This window comes from Phasianus colchicus, chromosome 1 (genome assembly GCF_987193195.1).
Source record: "Phasianus colchicus chromosome 1, bPhaCol1.hap1.1, whole genome shotgun sequence".
NCBI lineage: Eukaryota > Metazoa > Chordata > Aves > Galliformes > Phasianidae > Phasianus > Phasianus colchicus.
Genome location: NC_143436.1, coordinates 106,720,962 through 106,745,809, shown reverse-complemented (window position 1 = coordinate 106,745,809; position 24,848 = coordinate 106,720,962). Strand labels below are relative to the sequence as shown.

Below are 24,848 nucleotides of genomic sequence, written 5' to 3'. Positions count from 1 at the left end.
TGTAATTTTCTTTATGTATTAGTATAGTTGAAGAGACATTGATCAAGTTCAGCTTTAATGTTTTCTTCAACCCGTAGCTGAGAACAACATAGAAAACAATGTAATCCAGTAAGGTTTTAATGGTGGTTTTGCTACAGTGATTGAAGTTGTTCGATAGTTTTTTTCCAAGCAACTTTATAGTACATTTTCAGGAAAAAAATCAGTATGTCAGTATTTTATCCTCATATTTTAAACTACTTGGAATTATTTCTATGTGGCAAGAAGCTAGAGCAGGTTTTAAAAGAACTCTTGTTTCTGCTGCTTGCTGAGATGAAAATAAGAGTCCTGTACAATTCTACAGAGGTTTTAATTCATTCCCCCAGCTCGTGCCTTTTTTTCTTAATGTGTGCCTTTGCTGTCATCAAAGCGTGGAGAGAAGAAAATCTGAAAACACTTCATTTTTTTAATATCATTGGCATTGCTACGATGTGTGCTCTCAGCCATGACTAAAATCGATAGCTCCTTGAAATTATAAAAATGATTTCTTATAAAATTTGCTAGGGCAGTTCCTGATAGCTCCTGCTTGTTGTAAGCAGATTTTGCCTTGAAAGTTTGTTTGGGCAGCTATATATTTATATACATGCTTTAAAAAGATATCAAATTATTGTGTTTTAGGTTAACAGTTCGGAGTTGTTGCAAAGCTGCTTCCTTCTTTTCCAGCAACGGTTTAGAGAATTTATTTCTTTCTGGTAGGCTGATATTAGGAGGAAGTTTTTCACACAGAGGGTGGTGACACACTGGAACAGGTTGCCCAAGGAGGCTGTGGATGCCCCATCCCTGGAGGCATTCAAGGCCAGGCTGGATGTGGCTCTGGGCAGCCTGGTCCGCTGGTTGGTGACCCTGCACATAGCAGAGGGGTTGAAACTAGGTGATCTTTGAGGTCTTTGGTTGAAACCCAGGCCATTCTATGATAACGTAGGGATCACACTTGTGACTTGACTGAACCCAATGGTAGTAATTTACTGATGTATCCTAGAACTCTTAGGGGAGGCACTTACCTGCTCCTCTTCATTTGAAAACAACTTTTTACAGTTACTTTGTCATAACTGTTCTGAGATTAGTGTCCTTGGCAGGAAGCTTCCCAGATGTTCTGGATCCATTGGAATGAATACTCGGAAATACCCACCTGAATCCCTCTTGCAAGCAGAGCTTTCATCTCAGATCAGTGTTATTCTGAGAAGTTTGTTCAGTACACTTCCACTCTGTAAATAGCTGAAGTCACTGTTGGCTTGTGGCCATTTCATTTAACATCTTTGATACCAGAAGTATTCAATAGCGGTGACAATGTGAAAAAAACATACAGCTCAGTACCTGTATTTCCCTGGATTGCCCTCATTAAACAGCACATCCACAACTGAAAGCAGGTGGTTTTCTGTGACGAAACTACACCCTGTTGGTAGGGTCCTCCCAGCAGAGCTCTCTGGGGTGTGTATCAAAGGAGCCTAAGGACTTTTGTTACATTTCCAAGACACGTTGAGAGTTATTGTTTCAGTGAAAAAGATCCTTCTCAACTACATGAGATGGAGGGCTCTGATCTCTGAGGGAGGCGTTTGATTATGTGGTAGTGTTGTCATTTCCTTTCTTAGCGTGAGGAAAAGCTGGTATAGGAAATAATTAACACAGAAGAAACTGCATTTTGTTTTAAATACCTTTGACTGTTGTTCTCCCTTCTTAATGCTCACACAGTGCTCTCGTAGTGCTCACAATAGCATCCATAGAGCCACTACACTCGTTTGTTACAACTGAAATTGAATGAACTTACTGGAAAAAGATGAAAGAGCATTAGAACAAAGCACAGGACTACAGGCATTTAAAGATCTGCTGCAAAGAATCAGAATTATGTGATATGAACCCTGCTCTTAGGTTTGTAAAAGCATTTTATCTTCTTTCTAAACTGCTAATTTCTGGGAGGTTGATAAGGTGCCCTTCTAGAGGTAAAAGCAGTTATCTGTCAAAGGCCGCATACAGTGCAGCTTGGCTAAAATGTTTGTTTTGTGGCCATATTGCTACTCTGATTAGTGGAAATTTATATTGCATATTGTGGCAGTTGGTAATGTAACTGTAGTCCTTGGCACAGGCTGAGGGTTCCTTGTGAAGGAGCATTTTGCAGTGAGACAGAGCAAGGCCTGCTCCGCCTTGAAAGAAGAAGCAGGTCCTCATGGCCATTTCTCGCCCCTGCATTGAATTGCTGTGACTTCTGCAAGTGTGTTCTTGTGCTTCGTTCTACTGCATGAGAGCCATGGACAAAAGCCACCAGGGAGCTGTGGGTTGGCAGTTGTACTGCAAAGTCATGGAGTGGCCTGAACCTAACACAGCCAGTGAATTTTAAAATTGATTTTCTGATTGTTTTCCCTCTCTGTTTTCTCCTCCTTGCAGCCTACATCATGCACTGCTGTGGGCTCTCCAAGCAGCAGAAGGGATGACAGGATGTGTGGTGGTGGGAGAGGCTGCAGAGGGAACATAGACATCGATCCCCTACTGGATGTAGAGGCCCATGGGATGCAGGGAGCTGGAGCTGATGCTTTTGGCAGTGCTGATGTTGTGCTCTTGTGTAGCCTGTGTTCCCACTCTGTACAACCTCAACAGCTGGGAGGAGCTGGCAAAGGTCTGACCTGATGGGGCCAGAGGAGGAGACCCACTGTGCTGTCAGATCACCAGGCAGCACTTCTGTGCTGTGCAGTAGACAAAGCACTGGCAAAGGTTGCCTGGAGACTGTGGAGTCTCCTCCTTGGAAATCTTCAAAACCCCTGTTGAACATGGCTCTGGGGACCCTCCTTGAGGTGTCTCTGCTGGAGCTGGGGTTGGGCCAGATGGATCCAGAGGTTCCTGCTAACCTCAACCAATCTATAACCCCAGCGATTCCATAATGAATTGAATTGCCTGACTGCAATTGGGAATGGCACAAGGACTGGCTGTGATTAGGAGCCATCAAGAGCAGGAGCTCTGAGTTGCCCTCCACCCAATCCAGGGTACAGCAGGTGATAGGAACAGCCTGGTCCCATCTGCCCTGCACTGGCCACAGCAGCACCTTACCCAAAAGCCACCTGCCTGTTGTGTCAAGGACAGTGCTTGTCCTCACATTGTGTTAGTATGTCTTGTGCAGTAGCCTTCAAACTGAGGAAGTTCATAGCAAAAATAGGAAATTTGGCACTTCCTTAAGGAAAAAGAAAAAAAGGCAATTATTGTTGTATTTCAAGGATTAGGTCTGTGAGAGCAGCTCTCAATAAAGGCAGAGTAGTCCAGCCAGCAATGATTAAATATCTATAATGGTGTAGTCAAACCCAATTGTGAGGGATTTTTTTCCCCAGTAATCAGCATACAGCTGCACCATCCCCATGCAGGGGCTGTGGGCACAGCTATACTGTTCCATACCAGCTCTACTTCTTTTTATAGCAAAAATTCATGTAGTTTAGGATTTAGCCCAGAATTTTCCACAGTGCCATGACCAGTCACCATTTTGGAGCTCTGCTTCTTCCTGCCTTTCCCTCATTCAGAAATGGACATTTCACCAAAGGGATATTCTTAGCAATTCCATCTTGAATTTTTTGCTTAGGGTAGATCGGAGCAGTAGGGACATGCACAGCATCACAAGGCCTGAACCTGCAGTTGTTGCAACTCCGCGTGCTGTGATCAGAGCTGTGGTCAGAGCTGCTGGGAGGCTCACAAAATTGCTGAGGTTGGGAGGACCCCTGGAGGTGTGCTGGTCCTACCGCACACTGAGCAGGGCCCTGCTTCAAACACGATCCAGCTCCAAAGCCACTACACGTTGCTGTGTCCAGAGCACTCAGATGTTAAAAAAGAAAACCAGAAGAGGCAGCTCTGTTGTCTCTGAACATAACCAAGTTTCTCAGGCTGATTGACTTGGCTGTCTAACAAAGGTGCAAGCTCTGACTGAAGCTTTCCAACTGGGATTTTGCTCTCTCTCCATGAGAAGCCACAAATTCTGCAGTTTTCCATGATGCTGGAAAGCTGCCCTTGGCAGCAGAGCAGGGAATGCCTCAGTGCTGCAGAACCACAGTGTGATGAGCACCAGTTGGATGGGACATCACAGGCACTGACTTGGGCAGTACATCAGGACCGTACCTTGACAAATTCTGTGCGTTACTCTTCTGCTCCCAGGCTGGCATTTGGCTTTCCGAGGAAAACCCTGGTAGTGCTTTGCAGGGCTCCAAATCTCTCTGGCTGGACTTCTGCTTACTTTAGCAAGGCCTGAAGGTCAGCCTTCCTTTGTGAGCCCAAGAAAACACACCACAGATGACTTCACAACTGATACAAAATCCCCTGCCTTGGTTTGTGTTTGACTTTTCTGCATGACCGCACACCTTGCACGTAACAGGACGCTTGCAGTTAGGTAGGTATCCCTTAGGCTTCCCGCATGCAGGCAGTGCCAATGCAAAGGTTTCCATGCACACTTTCGGTCCTTTACTCCCTGCTCACCCACGCAGGGCTTTGCTTTCCCAGGCCCTTCATGCTCTCCCTCCTGCCCAGCCCTGCCCACACCACCTCTGCTGCCCTCAGCCTGGCCGCACCCCGGACAGTGCTGGGCTCTGCTGATCACAGGCACTGCTGCTACACACTGCCAGGGCCCAGCTGGGGAGCTTGGGCTGCAGCCATGTAAGCGTTGTATACGTGGCCCATGGTGACTACTGAGAGAAAGGGAGAGTTTCAGAGCGAGTTTCAGGAGGGTTGATTTACCACTTGCCTCAGTGCAGGGGTTGCTGCTGGTAAGTTCTGGGTTGTTTTGAAAACAGTGGTGGAGAACTAAAACAGTCTCACTGCTGTTGTAGTCTCAGGGCTGATGCTGGCTCGTATCGCTTTCACATGCGTGTCATTCCCACAGCCATGTGAGTAGCCTGAGCCTGATAGCTGCTTTCATGCAGAGCCAGCCACACGGCCTGCAAAGTCTCCCTTGCAGTAGTCCTGGGCTGCTTTTCTGGGCACTGCAAGAATTTTATTGCTGGACCATTATCTTTTGATGCTCTGAAATGTCCTTCTCACTCCTCACTGTTGTTGCTGACTTGCAGAACCCTCTTAAACTGTATTCTTGCCCTCAGCCTGGAAGGAAGGCAGATACTGGCTGTGGTATTTCTGCTTTTTTTTCTCAGGTCATCCACTCCACTAACAGCAAGCAAAACCCCACTGCTTCTTACCACAGTCCTGACACTGAAATCAGTGTGGGTCACTGCATCACTGCTTGTCTTTAATGGGCATACACTGTACTTGTCCATGAAATAAAATGTATGGTCAAGTTGGGTGGCCAGACACATAACCCATTCATTTTTGTTCTCCATGCTGGATGCTTTTTTCTACAGAAGGTGTTATTTCAGAGGGACCAAAATAATTTAGTCTTTTTCTGAGTTTTCTTGCTTGCTTTCACTCTGACTTCCACACCACTGCGAGCAGTGAACATATGGGCACAAGACGAAGCACTAATTGATAGCTTTCCCCAGTTGGACCTGGAAAGTTCTCCTCCCCACTTCAACTCAGAAAATTCACGGACAGGATGAAATAGCAGCCCATGCTCAGTGTTCGCACCGCTCCTCAGTCCGTCTTCCTTCCGCTCAGTCTCCTCTTCCTTCCGCCAATCAGCACGGAGATTTTTCCAGTTGAGCACACAATTGCACCTTAGTCATGGAGTGGGTCCCTTCCTCTTGATGAAGCTTTCCCATGCTTAGGTTTGTCTTGGCATAGGCAGGAAATGACGAGCTGTGTCACTTCTTTCTTTCCATGCGTTCCATACGATATGCTGCCCTAAAGCACAGCGTCAAAGTGGGAAAGCACAATGAGCTCATGAATTCTTACCAATAGGAAGTGACATTTTTCCTCCTTTTGTTTGCTGAATTCCCAGTGGGCTGCAGCTAAAATATTGCAGACATTTTATTTAAAGGCAGAAAGGTTGCGTTTTCAGCTTAGATACATTCCTGATTTCATTTTCTGTCTGACAGCACCACACCAAACCCAACTGGTCTGAAGAAATGAACTTCCATAGAAGTCCTCAGACTATAACCATAAGTCAAATGTTGGCTCTAAAATATGCTTTAAAATCACCAAAAATTAACACAGAATTTCCCTTAAGAAGGGAATGTCCTTAATATGCTGATATAAGTTTGAGTTCATCAAAATCATCAGTTAAAAGCACTGTGCTTGTTTAGCTTGGAGAAGAAAAGGCTCCGGGGAGACCTCACTGTGACCTTCCAATACTTGAAGGGAGCATATAAACAGGAGAGGGAATGGCTGTTTATGAGGGAGGACAAGGGCGAATGGTTTTCAACTGAGACAGGGGAGGTTTAGGTTAGATATTAGGAGGAAGTTGTTCACACAGAAGGTGGTGGCAAACTGGAACAGGTTGCCCAAGGAGGCTGTGGATGCCCCATCCCTGCAGGCATTCAAGGCCAGGCTGGATGTGGTTCTGGGCAGCCTGGTCTGCTGGTTGGTGGCCCTGCACATAGCAGGGGGGTTGAAACTCAATGATCATTGTGGTCCTTTTCAACCCAGGCTATTTTATGATTCTATGATCAAACATTTCCCTCAGAGGAAAATGTGATGGCTGTTGGAATGCCAGGGCAGCCAAACAGATGTTGAGGGGACACTATTTTTTCACACTCCCTGTATGTTCTAATGAGGCTTCAGCTTCAAGCACCTGTGTTTAATTCTGTTCTGCTCTTTCTATTAATAACATATTTCTCATCAACAGCACATACTTAAGTGATTTATGAGCTGCAATACACCATCTGGTTACAAGTGCCATACCCTAATGCAGAAGGCTGTTCTCTACCTCGCACTTCTCTGCTATTTTCCTCCTTTTCCTAATATTTCATAAACCTCAAGTGGCAATTGATCCCAAATGACATTAAAAAGCAAGCTATGAAAGCTTATGCATGTGTTTTTCCACAGAATGATTTATGGACAGTGAAGGGCTTGAAACTCTCTTTTTATTGTATGTATTTCTTCTTACTTTACAAATAATTATCTGTACTGTTACAAATGTTCCTTCACAGAAGGTACATTTCTTTTTAAAAAAAAAAAAAAAAAAAAAGGGCGAGAGCATCATCTGAGATAAGCCATTATTCCTCATTGATATAAAAGGTGTTCATATTTCTGGGCGGTGTCATATCCAAACCACTGTTCATCCAAATTTCTTGCATGATCTGCTCCCTCCGCTCTATCCGCTCAGCCAGGTCCGCTGCTTCCGCTGAGTTATAACCTGAGTAAGAAGGTCTATAAAGTTCTGCCAGCTCGTCTGGCAGCTCTGACCCAGAGGAGTCTTCATCTTCCTCCTCCTCGCTCTCACTGCTCTCATCCACTCCATCACTTTCTGGCACCAAGTGCTCCTTCTTTCCCCGCAGTTTCTGGAAGTCTTTAAAGCAGGACACGCGGATCACCAAAGCACACAGCGTGAGGATTAATCCCACACAAACACTGGACACAAACAGCAGAGCAGCTCTTTCCGGGTGATCTGAAATTAGAAATCCAATGCATAAATTTTTCTCCAGCTCTGCCAAAGTCTAGCTACAAAGCAGCCAGCTGCCATTTCCAGTGCCCTGCACTCTATGGCTATAGTGGAAGTGGGGCTGGGAGAGACTTGCTGCATCCTGCCCCAAAAACATCTCACACTTGGAAACTGACCTCTCTACCATCTCTGCTTCTTCAGCTTGCTGTGCAAAACCCACAACCTCTTAAAAACATACTCGAATAACATTATCTCACCATTCTGTTAGCATTCTTAATCACCTACCAAAAATACACCACTTTTTTTCCAGCCATCCTGACTAAACAGGTCTTACCTTCGCAAAGAGGGGACATGAGGGTTTTCACTCTGGAGAAGAGGAGGCTCAGGGGAGATGTCATCAGTCTCTACAACTACCTGAGAGGAGGTTGCAGTGAGGTGGGGGTTGGCCTCCTCCCAGGTAACAGCGATAGGATGAGAGGGAACGGCCTTAAGTTGTGTCAGAAGAGGTTCAAGTTGGATATTCTTCTCAGAAAGAGTGGTGAACAGGCTGCCCAGGGAGGTGGTGGGGTCACCATCCCTGGAGTGTTCAAGAACTGTGTGGATGTGGCACTGAGGGCTGTGGGCTGTGGCATGGTGGTAATGGGTTGGACTAGGTAATCTTAGAGATCTTTTCCAATCTTAATGATTCTATGATTCTATGGGATGAGCAGCTCCATGCTCTGAGGAGCTATGGTAGCATTCCCAGCCCAGGCAAGTGGGAACATTTTGGTTTCCAACATGTTCTGAGATAGCATCTCAGTACAGCAACAGAAGAGGCAGGGACTCCACAGCTGCATGGTTCTGCCATTTTCTAGAGGAGCTTAATTCTGGAGTTGCTTCTTAATGCTTACTTGTGAAATCCATTAGACTTCTCCCCTGGTGTCAGAGATCTCGTGACCGTGAATTTACTGGCCTCAATGAAATTTGCCTTAGCATTGCTAAGTCACAGGACTTGTCATGACCCATAATGGAGATGGCTGCTTTCTTTTTTTGGTTGGTTCTTTTCTGCTTTTCAGTGATCCTTATACTCATGTAAACCAACATTTCCAAAAATGGATGTCTCCAACACTGCTCCCAGATCAGGACCAGATTTTTAAAAATACCAAACAACCAACAGCCCCCATTGAAAATATTAATTGAAAAAATCTTGGCTGCAGTCCCTAAGAGTTTGGATCCTTCAGGATGGAAAATATTCTATAAATGTCAGTTACACTGTGATAGTCCCATCCACAGGACTGTAATTATATTGTAATAATACTATTATTATAAATGTGGGATTACCAGCTGTGAGCTTCTGAAGTCATCTTCCCTTTTCCCCTTCCTTCCAAAATGCCACCACCTAATGAACCAAGCTGCCTCATTTTCCTACCTCTAATGTATGCAAATGTAGCCAAGGAGTTGCTAACAATGGTGCCATCTTTCTTTGGAGACCTTGATTCCTTTGGATCGATATCGATACCTGCAGTGAGAGGAGATATAGAACAAATTCAGTCACATTGTAGGTGATAAAGCCATCACATTGATTTCCCCCTTATCCCTTTTGAACTAATGAGTCTGTCCAAAGCACTGTGCTATAGGAACCTTGCAGATTGTTAAACCAAATAATGGTTGGTAAATACAATAAATATTAAAATAAATCTTGAAGTAAAATATAATTAAGAAGTTATTGAAAATATCAAATAAATGTAAAACGGGAATCTTATTTTAAAAAAGAAATTATTACCACGTGAACCACCTTGTCTCTTCCTATTAAGCTTTCAGAAATAATTTACTTCATTAACTTCACAGCTGCCAAACAGACTTCCCAGTCCAATCACTGCAGTGCTCTCATCAGTGATGACAGCAAATACGCACTGGCCACATCATTCATTTAATTTGCATTTAGAAGGAGCAAGCTCCTCAGAAGCAGTGTAAGGGACATACAGCTGACTGCAGGACCTCCTGTGAGCTCTTTCCTCCTGATTGCTGTGACAGCTGTGTCCGCAAGGCAGAGAGAAGCTGTCCCAGAAGCACTCCCACTGTCCCCTTCCTTACCCCCACCTGTGCTGTACCACAATGTCTTACTGCAATCAAAGATAAACCTTTTATTATTTTTTTTTAATTACCACGTTCTCCATCATTCTGCTTCACGGAAGAATTGTTGTGAGTGACCAGGTGGTTGACAGCTGTGAGGATGAATTTAGGAACTGGAAAGAAAAAAGGCAAATGATGCACTGTCAGTTTTGCAAACCAGATCCCCTGTTAATTACCATTCCCCCATTACAGGATCACAGAGTGACTGAGGCTGCTGGGGCCTCTGGATCCACCTGGCCCAAACTCTGTTCCAGCAGGGACACCCAGACTAGGGTGCCCAGGGCCACGTCCAGGTGGCTTCTGGACATCTCCAAGGAGGAGACTCCACAGCCTGTGGGCAGCCTGTGCCAATGCTCCGGCACCCTCACAGCCAAGGAGTGTTTGCGTTCTAAATGAATGGGGTGTCTGATGGTGATGCCTCAGGCCATGCCCTGCAAGGTTGGCACCAGTTGGAGGAATGGTGCCTGCTGGAATCCCTGGCAACAGCTGTTTTCTTATGTGCCACGCCATCAGCTGCTGGTTGACATTCGCATGATTGCATTTTAACCTCATGACAGGTGAACACCCTGAAACCTGGATCTCTGGGGTCACTCGTCTGCCAAGAGTTGAGCACAGCTTGGCTTTTCAGGGTTTGCAGGGGGAGGCAGTCCCAGATGGGGATTGATATCCCCAACACCCATGGGAGTGGAACAGCCCTTCTACTACAGAAGGGCTGTTAGAAGAAAAAGAAAAAAGAGGAAAAAGCCAGAATCACAGAATATCCTGAGCAGGAGGAACCAACTAGGAACACTGAATCCAACTCCAAGCTCCACACAGCACCAGCCAAAATCCAAACCCTATGTCTAAAAAAGTGGTCCAAATGTTCCTTGAACTCCAGCACTTGGGGCTGTGCCCACTGCCACAGGCAGCCTGTTCCCACTCTCTCACCTGCTGGCAGTGCTGGGCCTGGTGCACCTCTGGGTATGGTTGGCCCCTTCGGCTGCCCTGGCACGTTGCTGACTCAGATTCAACTCACTGTCAGAAGGGCCCAGAAACATTTAAAGACTTGTCTGACATTCTCTGCAGAGCCTCTGAAGTGAATGGTCCCAGAGAGGGAAGGTGCTCAGGATGAGGTGGCAGGGTGCTGCTGGGTACTTCTCATTTATTTTTTTCTCTTGGGATGTTTTCCCACTCTTGTTAAAACAAATAAAAGAACTAAAAGAAAGCACATCGTGTAGATATGGAGAGCTCTCAGATTGTGCACAAGATGAATGGGCCCTTCATGGATTCTGAACTTGGCACTTGTTCTCTGTATTGTATGAAGGCAGATTGATTGATTTTCAGACTGATGTGAAGGGGAAAAAGACAGAAATTCCAAGTGTGAAACCCACCTATATCCTACATACAAACATTTGCCAATAAGTAGTGTTAAAGAAAGTCAAATGGAACAGAGGAGACAGAAGTTTGGGGCTTAGCATAACTTTTACATTCAAAACAACTAAAAATAGCTCTTCTTTCTGAGCAGAACTCTTCTGTGTGTGTGTGGGCTCAAATTCATAACTGTTGCCTTTCCTGATGAAGGATTTTTTTAGAATTCTTTGCTCCTGTTTGCAATAGAAAGCCAACAGAGATAGGGAGAAATGAACTAATTTCTATTTTGGCTTGTACATCATTGTTGTTCTTAACTGTTCTCCAGAGGCAGAATATTTTTGATGACGGACAAGGCTGGTTTTCTTTCAGACCACGTGCTGAATTAGAGACCTGGCTGTTAGGAGCAGCGTACTTGAGAGGTGGGAGAGTTTGCTACGAAAGCAGCAGGAAAGCAGTACATGAGGGATCTGCAGTGCTGCTTTGGGAGTGCCACGTTCTGATGGGCAGGAAAGTCCTGATGCTGGACACACACCTGGACCAGCTGTGTCAGACTCTGTGGCCTTGTCTTGTTCTGCTGTCCTACCCTATGCCAAGTCAGCATCTGCTCATGCAAATATCTATTGCAGGGGGATGCTTGATTTAGAATGTTACAGGCAACAAAAGCTCTCAGTTGCTTGTACTGTTCTTGGCTGCTTGCACTATTAATTTTTGTTGGGGTTTCATTTCAGACACACTATATTCATAAGGACTTTAACCAAGATGAGGTGTGCCCAGGTCACTGGACAGACTAGCTGATACCAGCAGAAGGATTTTTTTATCTACATTAGGTTCTGTGCAGCTCTGCTTTGCCACACAGGGCAGGAGGCAGCAAGCAACCATAAACTGCCAGAGACATCCAAGACGTGCAGGCAGAAGCTGTGTTTCCTGGGGCTGGCTTCTTGCCTCAGCAGGAGCTGGTAGATTATAGTCTCTGCAGACTTCAGGTGATGCTGAGGAGGTTGTGGGACTGGGGCTGTGAAAAAACAGCATCTCCTGGCTTCCACTAAGTTGGTACTAACCATAAAATACAAATGCAGGCAGACACTAACTAGCTGCTGACCTCTGAGATAGGGAGTATAGTTTTTCACATTCCTGATCATGCTTTCAAGTGTGTCACAGCCCTAAGAAAATAGGGTCTGCTCAGCTGTGTCCCTGTCACTTCAGAAAAATGCCCATTTACCTCAGCTTGGGAAGCATCAGGCTAGCAGGGATCTTCTAGTGAGGGGAAAGAATGTAAAATGCCATTCTGGACCACGCCCAGCCTCTTCCCATGTTCCCTAGATGATCTGTAAAATAATTAGACCTGCAAACCATTGGCTAATGTTTCAGACTGCACAGCTCAGTAGGATCTGGCAGAAGAAAAAGTCTTCGACGCGTGCCAGCAAAGCACACAGGCACTATTTATTATCCATGCGTTAGTGCAAAAACAATTCACTACAAATCAGAATGCAGAACCTCACTGCAAACAAACATACGCTTGTTTTCTAGTATACGGATGTGTAAGAAAGAACAATCTGTTGTAATTATCCTTACTCTAATTAAAGAGAATTCCATTAACACATTCATAAAGTTACTACAGCATGAAGGCAAACACACAATAATGCTGTGTGTTTGTTAGTGCAAAGACAGGCTCCAGCTCTCTTCAACAATGAGAAGAGAAGAGTTGCTGCAGTGGCTCTTGCCTGACAACGTACACATGGCGAGACTGGAAGAGAAATTCTTTCATGCCAGCAAGGGAACAGCTGGAGGCTCCCTTTCCTCTGATCCTCAGGTGGCAGTGATCAGGCAGTCAGTCCTGCACGGCTGTTCCCAAAAGCACTCAGATTAGCCAGTGCTCCTTGAAGCCAGCAGCTTCCCAGGCTACGCACAGCAAGCAGATCAGCAACTTGGTAAAACTGATTGGACACATCCACCAGCATGTCAGACATCCACCTCTGAGGGTCACAGTTCATCTCCAAAAGCAGAGGCTGAGGAAATCTGTTCCAGTCCTCAGCCAGAGAAAGACATTCCTAAGAGGATTCAACACCTATATAAGGCACTGCATTAGGTCCCGCAATCATTTTTCTCTCATCTGTATTTGTACTATACTTTGCTGTCTCGTGGCTCTGGCTTTTGAAAAAAAGAACTCCAGGGAACTCTGCCTTCCCACAATGCAAATATATTAATCTATGGTAAAGAAAATGAAAAACTCTTCCTTCTTGTCTGTGTTGCTTCAGTTCTGTGAGTGATGCATAAGCTCAAGCCCTTATTTCAGTAAGACATTTTTATAGGGAATGAGGGCTTTAAATTACCATGCATTTGCTCTTACCACATGCATAGCTGACATTCAGGTGTTTTGCCACTCCAGGTAGACACGGACTTCCAAAATCTTGGCTACTGACAATAATTTTGCATCTCTGTTTCCCATAACACCTCTTTGATAAAACTTCTAGCGCTGTGTGAGACAAGCAGTCTGAAAGAAAAACACATCCAATAAATATACAACTCTGCTGTTATCAGGCATAATAACTGCTACGTGCACAGCTACAGATACAAATCTGCTATCAATTTCACACACCTGTGTTTGCCTAAGCACTATTTCAAAATTAAGTATTAACATTTGCGAATGCAAGGAAGTCAGCACGTGATGAAATTGAGGACGTGTAGCAAATTGGCTCCCTCATGATGACTTCCAGTTGCATACTAAGGTTGCAGTAAGATTCAAGTCAAACTTCAAATGAGGTGCTTTGCAAACATCCTCTCCATTCTTTTCAGGATAACCTGGAAGAACTAAGCATCTTCACACAGCTCTCCACCGGCTTCACCTGCTCCATCTTAAGATGAATGTGCCAGTAAAGGGCGATGCAGTGCTGTTTGCAGGTCTCCCTCTCCTCTCCCAGGATTATCACCATGGTTTGACTGGATGCCCAGTTTCAGTTCAAGTTAGGTGAGATCAATTTCTGTGCACTGCAACAGCTAGGTCTATGGTGAAATCAAGAGTAGCTTATGATTTACTCTGCCTGGTGCTGCTAGGAGCCATTCTGTTATGGCCAAGAGGTCAAAATAGGCTCAATGTTTAACCAGAAAATCATTTGACTTCTCTCTGCCATATCAAATGCTGCACTGCTCCCATCAGGCTGCCAAATTTGAATGCCTAAGGCAATGTCAAAGGCACCTACAGTGCACTGTACTAATGCTCATAGCTGCACCTGCCTGCATTTGCTGGGATGGGGATTTTTTCACTCAAGTCTTCCACCTTCCACCATGATTTATAAATGAATGAGACATGGTCAGCAGATTTTACACCAAAGTTAAATTTGAATGGGAAAGTTTGTGTATCAGATAAACTTCTAAAATTCTGCTTTAGAAAAAGAACATCTCTAAATGTGATTGAATTCTCAGTATCCATATCAGCTAAACCCCAATCTAAAGAGCAAAAATATCTTCTGGCTCTGGTTTTGAAGCAGAAAGTTTGCAGAAATTGAAAGCCTAGAGTAAGGAACGTTTTCCTGAAGCTGTCTGCTTCTAGTCAGTGTTTCCTCACACTTTTGGTAGATTTCTATGGATGACAAATATTTCTCATTCTAGTCTCCCTGAGCAGCAACATTCTATAGATTTGACTACATATTCTCTGTTCATTAGAACTATCTTTCCTTCTGTAACAACCCTGAGACAAACACGGTATCTTCACCTTCCAGCTGCTTCAGCTTGTTTGTGCCTCTGCAGAGAAAGGAGAAATCATGTTCACAGGCACTCCATAGCTTCCTCAAATCAGTATTGTTTAAAAAAGAATGAAGAGAGCTGAGACTGAGGTTCTCGGCAAAGAAAATTGACTTCCAACATCTGTACTCAGGGTAGATCTGTGATTTTTAGAGTTAATCCCTTGACACCAGCGCTGTCACGTATATAAACAGAATATGAGGAGATACTGGGCTGATCTGTCTGGCAAAGGGCCCAGAGATCAGCGCTGAAGATAGATTTTAGGGGAGAGCAACTTTCTCTTTCTCAGGACCTAAGAACCTAATACTTGGAAGGCTGTTCAGCAGGCAAGAAAATCTTGAGACACTGAATAGCTCTGCTTAAATAACTCAGTTATTTTAGTCTTTCTGGCTATCAGCTAAGAATGCGTTCAGGTGGACATTTTAGGCAGCTAAGCAGCATCTTTTGGCAAGCATGAAAACAACTGGAGAATATCAGGAGGAACTATCAGATGATTCATAAATCATAGAATCATCTAGGTTGGAAGTGAGCTTCAGGATCATCACATCCAACTGATGAATAGATTGGGAGAACAACAGCAATCTGGCAAAGTTAATTATATGTTCTACAAACTCCCCTGCCCTTTGAGCTGCATGCAGTGTCTTAAGGAAGAGCCAGCTGTTGCGCTGATGGTTTTCTACAAATTCAGTGATACAGTGAGTGCATGTTTCATTTTGCCTCTGATAGATGTTTGCTCTTGTTCTCTGAGAGTTAATAACTCCTTATCACCTACATTCATGTTGGCTTTGGCTCCTTTACCGTCATGTGCCTGTAGGCTCCTGGCAGGCCTGTTTTTGGAGAGCTCTGCAAGGCTTGGCTGGTGTCACAGGTGTGTGAACACAAACTAAGGTTGGCTTGCTTCCGCAGGACAGCACAAACGTTAACTGAAGAGACCCATAACAAAAACAAAACAAAACAAACCAAGCACTACTTAATAGCTATCTGTGGTATAGCGAGGTTTTGGCATTTAGTACAGTCAAAAACTGTTCAGTTTCCTTCTCTCAGTTCTGTGTCTGTCCTTGCTACCTCCCCAAGCTGTTCCTGGCAGCTTCAGTGAAGGCTGAACCATGAGTTCAGCTCAGAGGAATTCTGTATACTCAGTACCAAAGGCCACTTTTTCATCATCTGCAGCTTCATCTGCACTATCTCCCACAAGCAGACATTACAGAAGTGTATCTGCAGTGAAGTCAGAGGAATCGGTGTGTGCTGAAAAGACACCCAAGCTATTTTCAGTGAAACTTGCTTGGGGGTCTAATAACAAACCAGCTGCAGCAACACAGAGCTGATGCTGGGGATAACTTCTCCTTCATAGAATCACAGAATCACAGAATGACTTGGGTTGAAAAGAACCACAATGATCACCTACTTTCAACCCCCCTGCTATGTGCAGGGTCGCCAACCAGCAGACCAGGCTGCCCAGAGCCACATCCAGCCTGGCCTTGAATGCCTCCAGGAATGGAGCATCCACAGCCTCCTTGGGCAACCTTCAGGTCATACATCTCACAGTAGCATTTGAAAGAGGACGAGGTTCAGTCCATGCTTAAATTTGTGTAAATGAGTGAGTAGTCCCACTCAGCAGTCCCGAAGAAATCACAAATTAGGAGAATATAAACATTTCTTGTGTCTTCTTCCTGAGCATCTAAGTACTGTTTGAACTAAGCTTACATTTTATGGGGCTTGCTGAATTGGTACCAGATGTTTAAAATAAACTGCCTCTTGAAAAGCACTTTCTCAAAACGCCAGAAGGTTGGTGACACCCCCAGCAGTGGCAGAAAGGGCAGCTCTGGATGGCTGGGAAAACACTCATTTTTCATTCCCTTCTGTCAGAGCTGCCTGTTGCACACTGTGAGTGCTGGTGAGTCCCTTGAAACACACGCTTCTATGGGTGGCATGGAAATATGGGCATGGAGCAGAGGCTCTTAACACAGTGGTAAACTATCAAACCTGACTGCAGCTATTTAACAGTTAGAGCAGAAAGCCTTGTTTCTGGAGGCAAGGCTCTTTCAGCTCCTTAATTAGCTTTGTTTAGGAAAGTTTTGGCATGCAAATGACATGCCATAAATCACGCAGGCTTTAATGAGTAGCAATTTGTTTTCCGATTCTTCAAAGCTTCTCTCAATTCAGACCGTAGGAGCTTTCCCTTCCTTTCTTTGCCTCTTGCCACACAAGAGCTGCAGGTGATGGAACAGCCAGAGCTGGCCAGAGAGTTTTGTGCCAAGCACTGCCAACAGCCTCAGCTCACACCCTCTGCTATTCTCTGACTGGCTGCTGTTTTCTCCTGCATTGTTATGCACAGGGCACAAGACGTTGTGAGTGAGCAGTGTGTCTCAAACGCAGATCCATATTACATCAAAAGTAACATGCTGATGAAGGACCAGGGCTCCCATAAGAGGAACCCCATCTCAATTTTTTCACTATGGTGCTAGAGTCCAGCTGCTCACTGCTTTCATCCCAAACTGCTGGCTGGCTTACAGTGCTTTATGTTTTCTGGGCCATGTCTACCCACAAAAGAATAAGGAGCATGCTTTTAAAATCAATTGAAAGCAAAGATTTCACACTATCAAATCAGCATGGCTTGTGCTTTGTAGAGCCCAGATATCAGCTCTGAGAACAAGAAGTGACAAAGGGAAACTGTGGAGTTCCGGACCAAGCTAGGGCTGCATACTCCTAAAGAAAGTTTCCATAATAATATGGTAATTTATGCAAAAGCATGGCACGCAGGGTCCTGCCTGTGCATCAGAAAAGGGCCATTTGTGCTGCTGATTCTAGCGAAAACATTTATGAGAAATGGTGCTGGTATCTTTATATTCCAGGTCCAAGATCTGCCAGTATGCTATGCTAAAAATACTTATTGTCAGAACAGGCCATTCCTTATGAGTGAATACCGTACCATGGCATTCTGCAAAGCTGCACCATCTCTCTTCCATGTCACACAGCAGCAGCTCATGTGCCTGCTGGAGGCTCCTTTAGCCTGCAGGAGATTAGCCCATTATTTGGTGTTATTTACAAGTTGCTTGGAGTTCAGAATTCAGCCTCTAAGCACTTGGTGGAGTTTTCCTCTCCTTGCACACACATAGGCATGGAGTGAGGGCCAGCACAGATGCCAAGTAGAGGATACAAGTGGAGGTCTACACTACTTGGATGGAAGCAGGAACTGAGCTCCTTCTGCTCAAAAGCCTACAGATTTGTTTTTACACAATTTGGTTTGTTACCTTATTTTAAACTTGAGTGTAAGTATACTTTTCCAACTATTCAAAAATCTAAGCTAGAAGAACCTAGGTACAAGAAAACCCTGTAACTGCCAGTGAAGAAAACACTAATGGATGAAGTGCTCTCTCCCACATGTGACAAGACAGCAGTGGCAGAAGCTGCAGAGGGAGATGTTAACCTTCCTCATGTCCCTGAGCCCTGGCACTGCTACAGAATCATGCCTCTGCATCTATTCTGCTCACAGCATCCTGCTGCCTTGTCCCCTGGAGCACAGCAGGGACATATTTGCCCTTTCACCATGAGCCTCCATAAGAGGTTGTATGCTATGTTACCAAAATAATTGTTCTGCAGTCTCAGATTTCTTCTACTCTGGAGCCTGCCACTTGTATGACTATCCACAGGGTTTGTGTCTGAAATGAACTTCTAATTAGCTAGTAATATAAGCTATGCACGTGAGGCATAGGAATAGCAGAGTATACCCAGGCCTACAGCTGATGGTACTTGCAGTCTAGAAAGGACTCAGTCATGTTGTTTTCAGCAGCTTTCAGCTAGAAGTCCTCACTCCTTCTTCCAGCAAAGCACTGGACTCAGAGTTCCTGCTGATCTACTAAGTGCCCCTTCAAGTGTCAGTATTTCAGCGGCCGATGTTTCCCAAATTCCAGCCAGTTTACATGGTTTGTGATTTATGGCACCTAGAAACAGCTAGCATGAACCTAGTTACTTTGGTGTGTAAGTGTTTCCAGATCTGCCTGCCTCTATTTGTATTTTTACTTCATTTACAGCTGCTCTGCAGAGACTTACACAAGGAACTGGCTCATAGCAGGAAGAGTATACATCTCCTGATATGAGAAGGAGCCAAAAGCTTTTCAGTCACAGTTGCTGAATAAGAGATAAATTGTTCACAATATTAAAATAAATAAATAAATAAATAAATAAAACAAATAAAAGGAATCATGACATCACAAAATACCCTTATATAACTTAATACCTTGCTAGCTAGAAGGCATCTACAGGATTCTGGAAGACTCTGTTTCCTGTTAATACCCCCTTTTCTTGCCTGAATATTATTTCAATGGGAAGAGGGGATTAGACAAAATCTAGCCCCAGGGTACGTTATGCCATGGTGTAAGCTATGGCATGTGAGTGCCTGAATTTGTCACACAATGCACTCCTTTAAGCTCCACAAAATGGGAAAAGGTTAAAATGAGGGTTGTGCCAGGAAGGACCCTACCTTTCCTTAATACAGATAGGCAGTTCTGGGTTCTGCTTGTCATTAGTGCTTGAGGAAGCACACTTCTGACCAGTCAGTGCACATCCAGGTAACATTTCTGGTAAATACATTTTTCTGGCTTGCAAGCTGCAGCAAGAGGCTACCTACTACCAAGCCTTCTTTCAAGTATTAACAAGACTAACCTATGATTTGAGAGGTGTTTGTTGATCTGAATCTTCCTCATACTCTCTATTGTAACCTGTTTTGGCACAATTCTCACTTCATTTGGCCAATAAATTTTGTCTTTCCTCATGCACATGTTAGTACAAATGTGAAAGACAGAGGATGTCTGAAAAAACTGACAGGGGAAACAAATGCTACAGGCTCCTACTTTGCTGGAGATCTGCTGAGCAAAATAGATTCTGTTAAGCAGAACTGCATCCAAACAAATCTTAGCTTTCCTGTAAAGTTTTTGATTGTGGCAGCCATGCTGGATGCTGACCTGGGGCTCAGGGTCCCACAAATGCTCTGAGGCCATGCAGATATTGTTGATAAAGCAACAGATTTATATACTGTGTACCATATGGAGAAGAATCCTTATGCTAAAGAAATTTTACATTTTCCTGTGTTTCATTTCAAGCACAGCTGTGTAAGTCTGACAGCTGATTTGATACACTGTTCACAGAAAAGTGAACTGATAATTCAGAATACATCTGTCCCAGCTCAATGCTGCTGCTTGCTAGTAATGGCTTATCAGCCACAATGACATAATGTGAGGTGGCCAAAACCTAGAGAAGTATCTAATTAATTCAACATCCAGTACTTCTAGAAGGAGCAAACCCAGTATGAATAAAAGCAAAACTCTGAGCTCAACAGAGACTTCCTATACATATACAGTTGTACCAGAGGAGGTTTAGGTTAGACTTAAGGAAGAACTTTTTCTCTCAGAGAGTGGTCAGGCACTGGAATGGCTGCCAAGGGAGGTGGTGGAGTCGCTGTCCCTGGCAGTGTTCAAGTGGCGTCTGGATGAGGAGCTGCGAGATCTGGTTTAGTAGCTTTGTGGTAGCAGTGGTAATATGAAGACGGTTGGACTAGATGATCTTATAGGTCGTTTCCAACCTTGTGATTCTATGATTCCATGATACTATGTCATCAGAAACTACAGACAACTTCTCATTTACATAGTACTAAAAAAAATGTCACACAGCTTTCCTGTGATACAGTGGAAGAAATGGTAGGGCTTGATCACTGCCTTTAAGCTAAGATGCGCAAACATGAGTTTGAGCTGGAGCTGACTTAGCTTTTGGTGCAAACATATAGGGGCTCTGATTCTGGAATAAAGAACAGCTGCACTACACTTTCTAAATTGCCTCAAATCATTGAAATGATGTTGACATTCAAACTACCACTGCCTTCTCAGAGAAAAAGTATACTGGCACTTAAATAGTCTAATTATACATGCACTGACATCTGTATGTGTTTGAATAACCACATGAGTAAGATTTAAGCTCCAGATGGATAGAACTGGAGTCAATTGGATTTTGTTCCTAAGTGCTAAGTCCCTTGGGATAACTGAATGTATACTCCTAAGCACATAAGTGCTTTGGAAAATTATACTCACTGTAGGGTGTTACTGGCACTACGCATGAAGAGGCCAACTGCTTCATCAGGGTCTACCTTCTGCCTTGTGTTTGTCTCAAGTTTTATGTTCTCTCCTACTGCCAGTTTTAGGTTGCTTTGCAGAACACAAGAAAAGCAACAGCCAGAAAGTGCCTTTATGCAGGCAGTCACAGCACAGATTTTGCTTTCTTGCAAATTCCTCGTCTGTTTACACTGGGAGACTTTATCCAGAAAGAAGAGTTTGCAGTATTATGATCTGTGGAATATCAGTACTATGGGACACTATAGGAAAGTAAGCAATTTCCACAGGTGAAAGAAATAGAAGAAGTAAGCAAGTATGATGGTCTTTCTTGATCAACTGAGCTCTTTCTGCTCTGCTTGGAGTCATACATTAAGGCCATCATCACAGAGAATGTATGGGTTCTTCAGAAACCTGCTAAAATATTTCCTTTGTATAACAAATACACAGCTAAAGTTTGTGTTAGAATAGCCAGCGTGAAATACAGACCTGGCAGTTTTAAGCAGATTCTTGCAAAAGAACAGAATACATTTTTCAGCCAATACATTTTTAATACTTATAAAATGAAATAGAAATACTGGCTTGCAGACAAATTGCTTTTAAGACTAGTTATTGATCTCTCTTGTTCAGAGATGCAATTCAGATTATAGATTTCACTTGTAGTAGTTTCTCAGAAGTGAGTAAAGTTCAGGCTTTGCACAGGACTGGTGTCAGCCATCTAAGTCCTTCCCTGTGTGGTGTGAAGGGAGGTAAGCAGCATGCAGATCCTACACTGGCCTTCTCCACAGCATGAAAACACACCTCCATGCTTTTGGTGTCTGGGATTGAATACATTATTCATACAAGCATCCTCACAAAGATATAAAATATGTAATTAGGTACCTAATGATAAAAACTGAGCTATCAGTCTTGCACCAGTTGAGACTTTGAAGTCAGTGATTGGTAATTGATGTTGACCGTAAACTACTGATGATGTTTTGGGTTCTTCTACCTGTTTGAAGGGGAACAGTGTGAGTTTGATAATGCTCATAGTCTGTCACCAAGGTGCTAATACTACAGCAACATTACTATATTGGCTAGATATGTTAATATAGCAACATTAATATTCACATCCCTTGAGATGCACCTGTAGTAAATCGGCAGTGACAGGGAAACATTTCTAACACTAATACAGTTCTCTGTGCTGATATCTGCGGACCCTGCACTTTTCTGGCCAGTACCAACAGCTCCCATCACAATCAAGGCTGGTGAGCAGTCCCAGGAGTCAGACTGCATGCAGCCATCCTGCTATGGGGGTGAGAGCTAGGTGCTACATACACACATCACTTCCTGTTTTCTGGGCTCCTGCCAGAGAGAAGCCCCAGGTGGATCTGATTTACTAGCACGCTACCACAGTCCTGGAGTTGGGTCATACAACTGTATCCAAAGCAGTAGGTCCTGACCTGCAGACCTCATCCTGACCGTCTGCACTTAAGGCAAGGAGAGATCAGTGTGAAAGACATCAGAAAGACAAGGTGGCATGACACTCATGTTGCCTGGTCTTTGTCAGACATTGGAGGAAAATGAGAGCCAGCAGCTGATATTGAATACAGTCACTTAAGTTCAAGAGAACCAATAGGAAGAGTATTTGATGGTAATCATAGTAAAAATTATTAACTACATCAAGGGCTATTACTTTGCTTACATTTCTTACTCATTTCTCCCTTGTGCTAGGCAGTTTGTTTGAGTTTCAGAAATAATCTCTCATGCTTCAACCACAAACACTTCCAAAATGCCACTGCTCTCGTGCCTGACCTTTTCTCTCTACCCATGCCCCCCTTTCCTGTGCACTCACATGGAGAAGGTCTATTGAGAGCACACTAACTTACCAAACTGAGGGACGCGTTCTGCCTGGGCTGAGCAGATGTTGTCCTTGTGTGCCCAACTGCCGTAGGTGGCAGAGTAGATAATAAGGAACTTGGACTCTTGACAGTGGAGTTTCAGTTCCTGGTTTTCACAGGCTGATTTGGTTTTGTATTCAGCTGAAATTGAAGCAAAAAACAATACAGTAGCATGAGGCAAGTTTCTCAGCTAGACTGTTAACAGCAAATAGCAGCATGACAGAAAACAGCTTTTCTGCAAGTTGTGTTTTGAGTGATACGTGGAACAATTACAACCACAGACAAAGCCAATAGCAAAAAGTGGAGCATTTCCTCCAACTAAATTGTTCCCTTATGACTGTCTGAAGCTTCCAGCCCTTTTTAAAAATGAACTGAAATACTAACTTTTGCCAACCTCCTCTCCCACTGGAACGTCCGCCCCCATTCCTGCCTGCTTTTCTGGCCTGCTTTCCACTACTGTTCGGGAGGACAAACCTTATCCTTTCCTTTTGTACCTCCCCAGGACAATGTCGCATTCTGTGCCCATTCCAAACGCTGCGGCCTCATCAATCACGGAGGCGGCTGGCATCGCTGGCGGCACAGCACGCGGCACTGAGCGAGTGCCGAAGAATGGAGGACGGGCTGTGAGCCCTGAGCCAGGCAGTGCTCTCAGCTCTATTTGCATCGCTCCACCAGTCAGTGGGTTTCCCTGGGTGTGACCACCCGGCAAGGCTCCTTTGAAAGTTTTGCTGACAAAGCGGTGTGGATCAGGAGCCTGAGAAAAACACAGCCCTCCCTCTCTCAGGGGGCACGGGCAGGCTGGCAGAGCTCCCCACACTGAGAGGGATGACAGTGTGGCCGACCCCACCCAGACACAAACCTAAGCTGGGTTCTGCCATCTGATCAGATGCAGCCTAAGTAGTTATCTGCCTGTGGCCTACCGCTGCTCAGGCATCCCTGGCCTGGCTACAGTGCCAAACTTCGTGCAGTTGAGGCCAGGGAGAAGAGTTCGTTCTGCTCCATTTTTTTTGTCTCTCAATCATGTGAAAACAGGAAAGGAGGTTCTTGAGCCAAGCAGGAGCAAAGGGAAATCTTATTGTTACTGAGGGAGCAGAGTGTGGGTGTAAGTGCTGGGGGATCCAGAGAGAAAAACTCCTATCTATTCAATAAAGGAAACACTGTTCCATTTAGATTTTTTTTTTTTTTTTTAAGGGTTAATTTTCTTGCTTGCTGCTCTTTAAAGTCCCTCCCAGATGCCATACTGTACTGCCATGGGGGTCGTACCCACAAAATGGCGGCTCTGACCCCAAGGCTGGCAACCTGAAGTTGGGCTCTGCCTCTGTGAGGCTGTGCAGGAGGGGATGCAGGACAGACCCACAGGCTTAATGAGACACAGCAAGGGTTGGCATACAACAGACATCTCTGCAGAGATGCAGAGGGGAGGGCAACATTTCCAAGGAGATGAAAAACTAAGGAATTTGGGTAATCATTTCAGCGCTCACTTGAGGGCAAGGAGTCTGCAACATATGCTTAAAATTATACCCGAGCGATTTCCTGAATAGGGATCTTCTCCAGCCAAGTTTAACAATATTGGTATCTCATCTACAAATATAAATTTCCTGCTGAACTAAATAATGTAGTTTGCACTGGAACTGGACTCTCTTCTGTTCTGAAAGCTAAATACACTTTTGACCAGCTTTTGTAATATTTGTACCACAGACAGTCAGTGTTATGTGCTCAAAGTAACTTATTTCCAGTGGGAAAAATATCTAAAATATTAAAATAGTAATTAAAAATTAAAAAGAGGATCCACTTTTCATTAGTAGAAGGAGATTTCTAATGAAAACAGTCACAATTGCTATATTCAATTTTACTTACTGTATTTATTAGTAATGTAGTAATCGTAGTATATGAAAAAAATAGAAATATTAGTAATAGGTAATAAAACAGATCACAACAATGATAAATTCTAGACAGTCTTAGATAATTGGCCCAGTAAGTCTCTCTGCCATTTCTTTTGTCAGTGCTTTGCCAAAGGTGAAAACTGTCTATTCCTTTCCATCTTTGCTCTCCAGTTCTCTGCTGCATACTTTGTACGCAGCTTGCTGTGCCACATTTATTCCTATTCCACCAGTGAAGCCTATCCTGATGCTGTGATTAAAGAAAATCTCTTTCATGTTTTCTCCTTTAGCTGCGGGATGG

General features: G+C 44.2%; 1 protein-coding gene across 3 annotated transcripts in view; it reads right to left on the bottom strand.

Annotated features, from left to right (window-relative positions):
- Positions 1–6,584: 6,584 nt before the first annotated feature.
- Positions 6,585–24,848, bottom strand: part of EVA1C (eva-1 homolog C) — a 37,094-nt gene continuing 18,830 nt past the window's right edge. The window contains exons 2-6 of one of the 3 annotated variants that reach the window (XM_090121837.1): positions 22,656–22,808; positions 13,299–13,442; positions 9,634–9,714; positions 8,898–8,987; positions 6,585–7,495 (exon numbers count right to left, since the gene is read on the bottom strand). In XM_090121837.1, the coding sequence (XP_089977963.1) occupies positions 7,104–7,495; positions 8,898–8,987; positions 9,634–9,714; positions 13,299–13,442; positions 22,656–22,808 (860 nt within the window). In that variant the 3' untranslated portion in view covers positions 6,585–7,103. The remainder of the gene's footprint in view (positions 7,496–8,897; positions 8,988–9,633; positions 9,715–13,298; positions 13,443–22,655; positions 22,809–24,848) is intronic. The other 2 variants (XM_031612476.2, XM_090121833.1) reach the window with 2 other exon arrangements.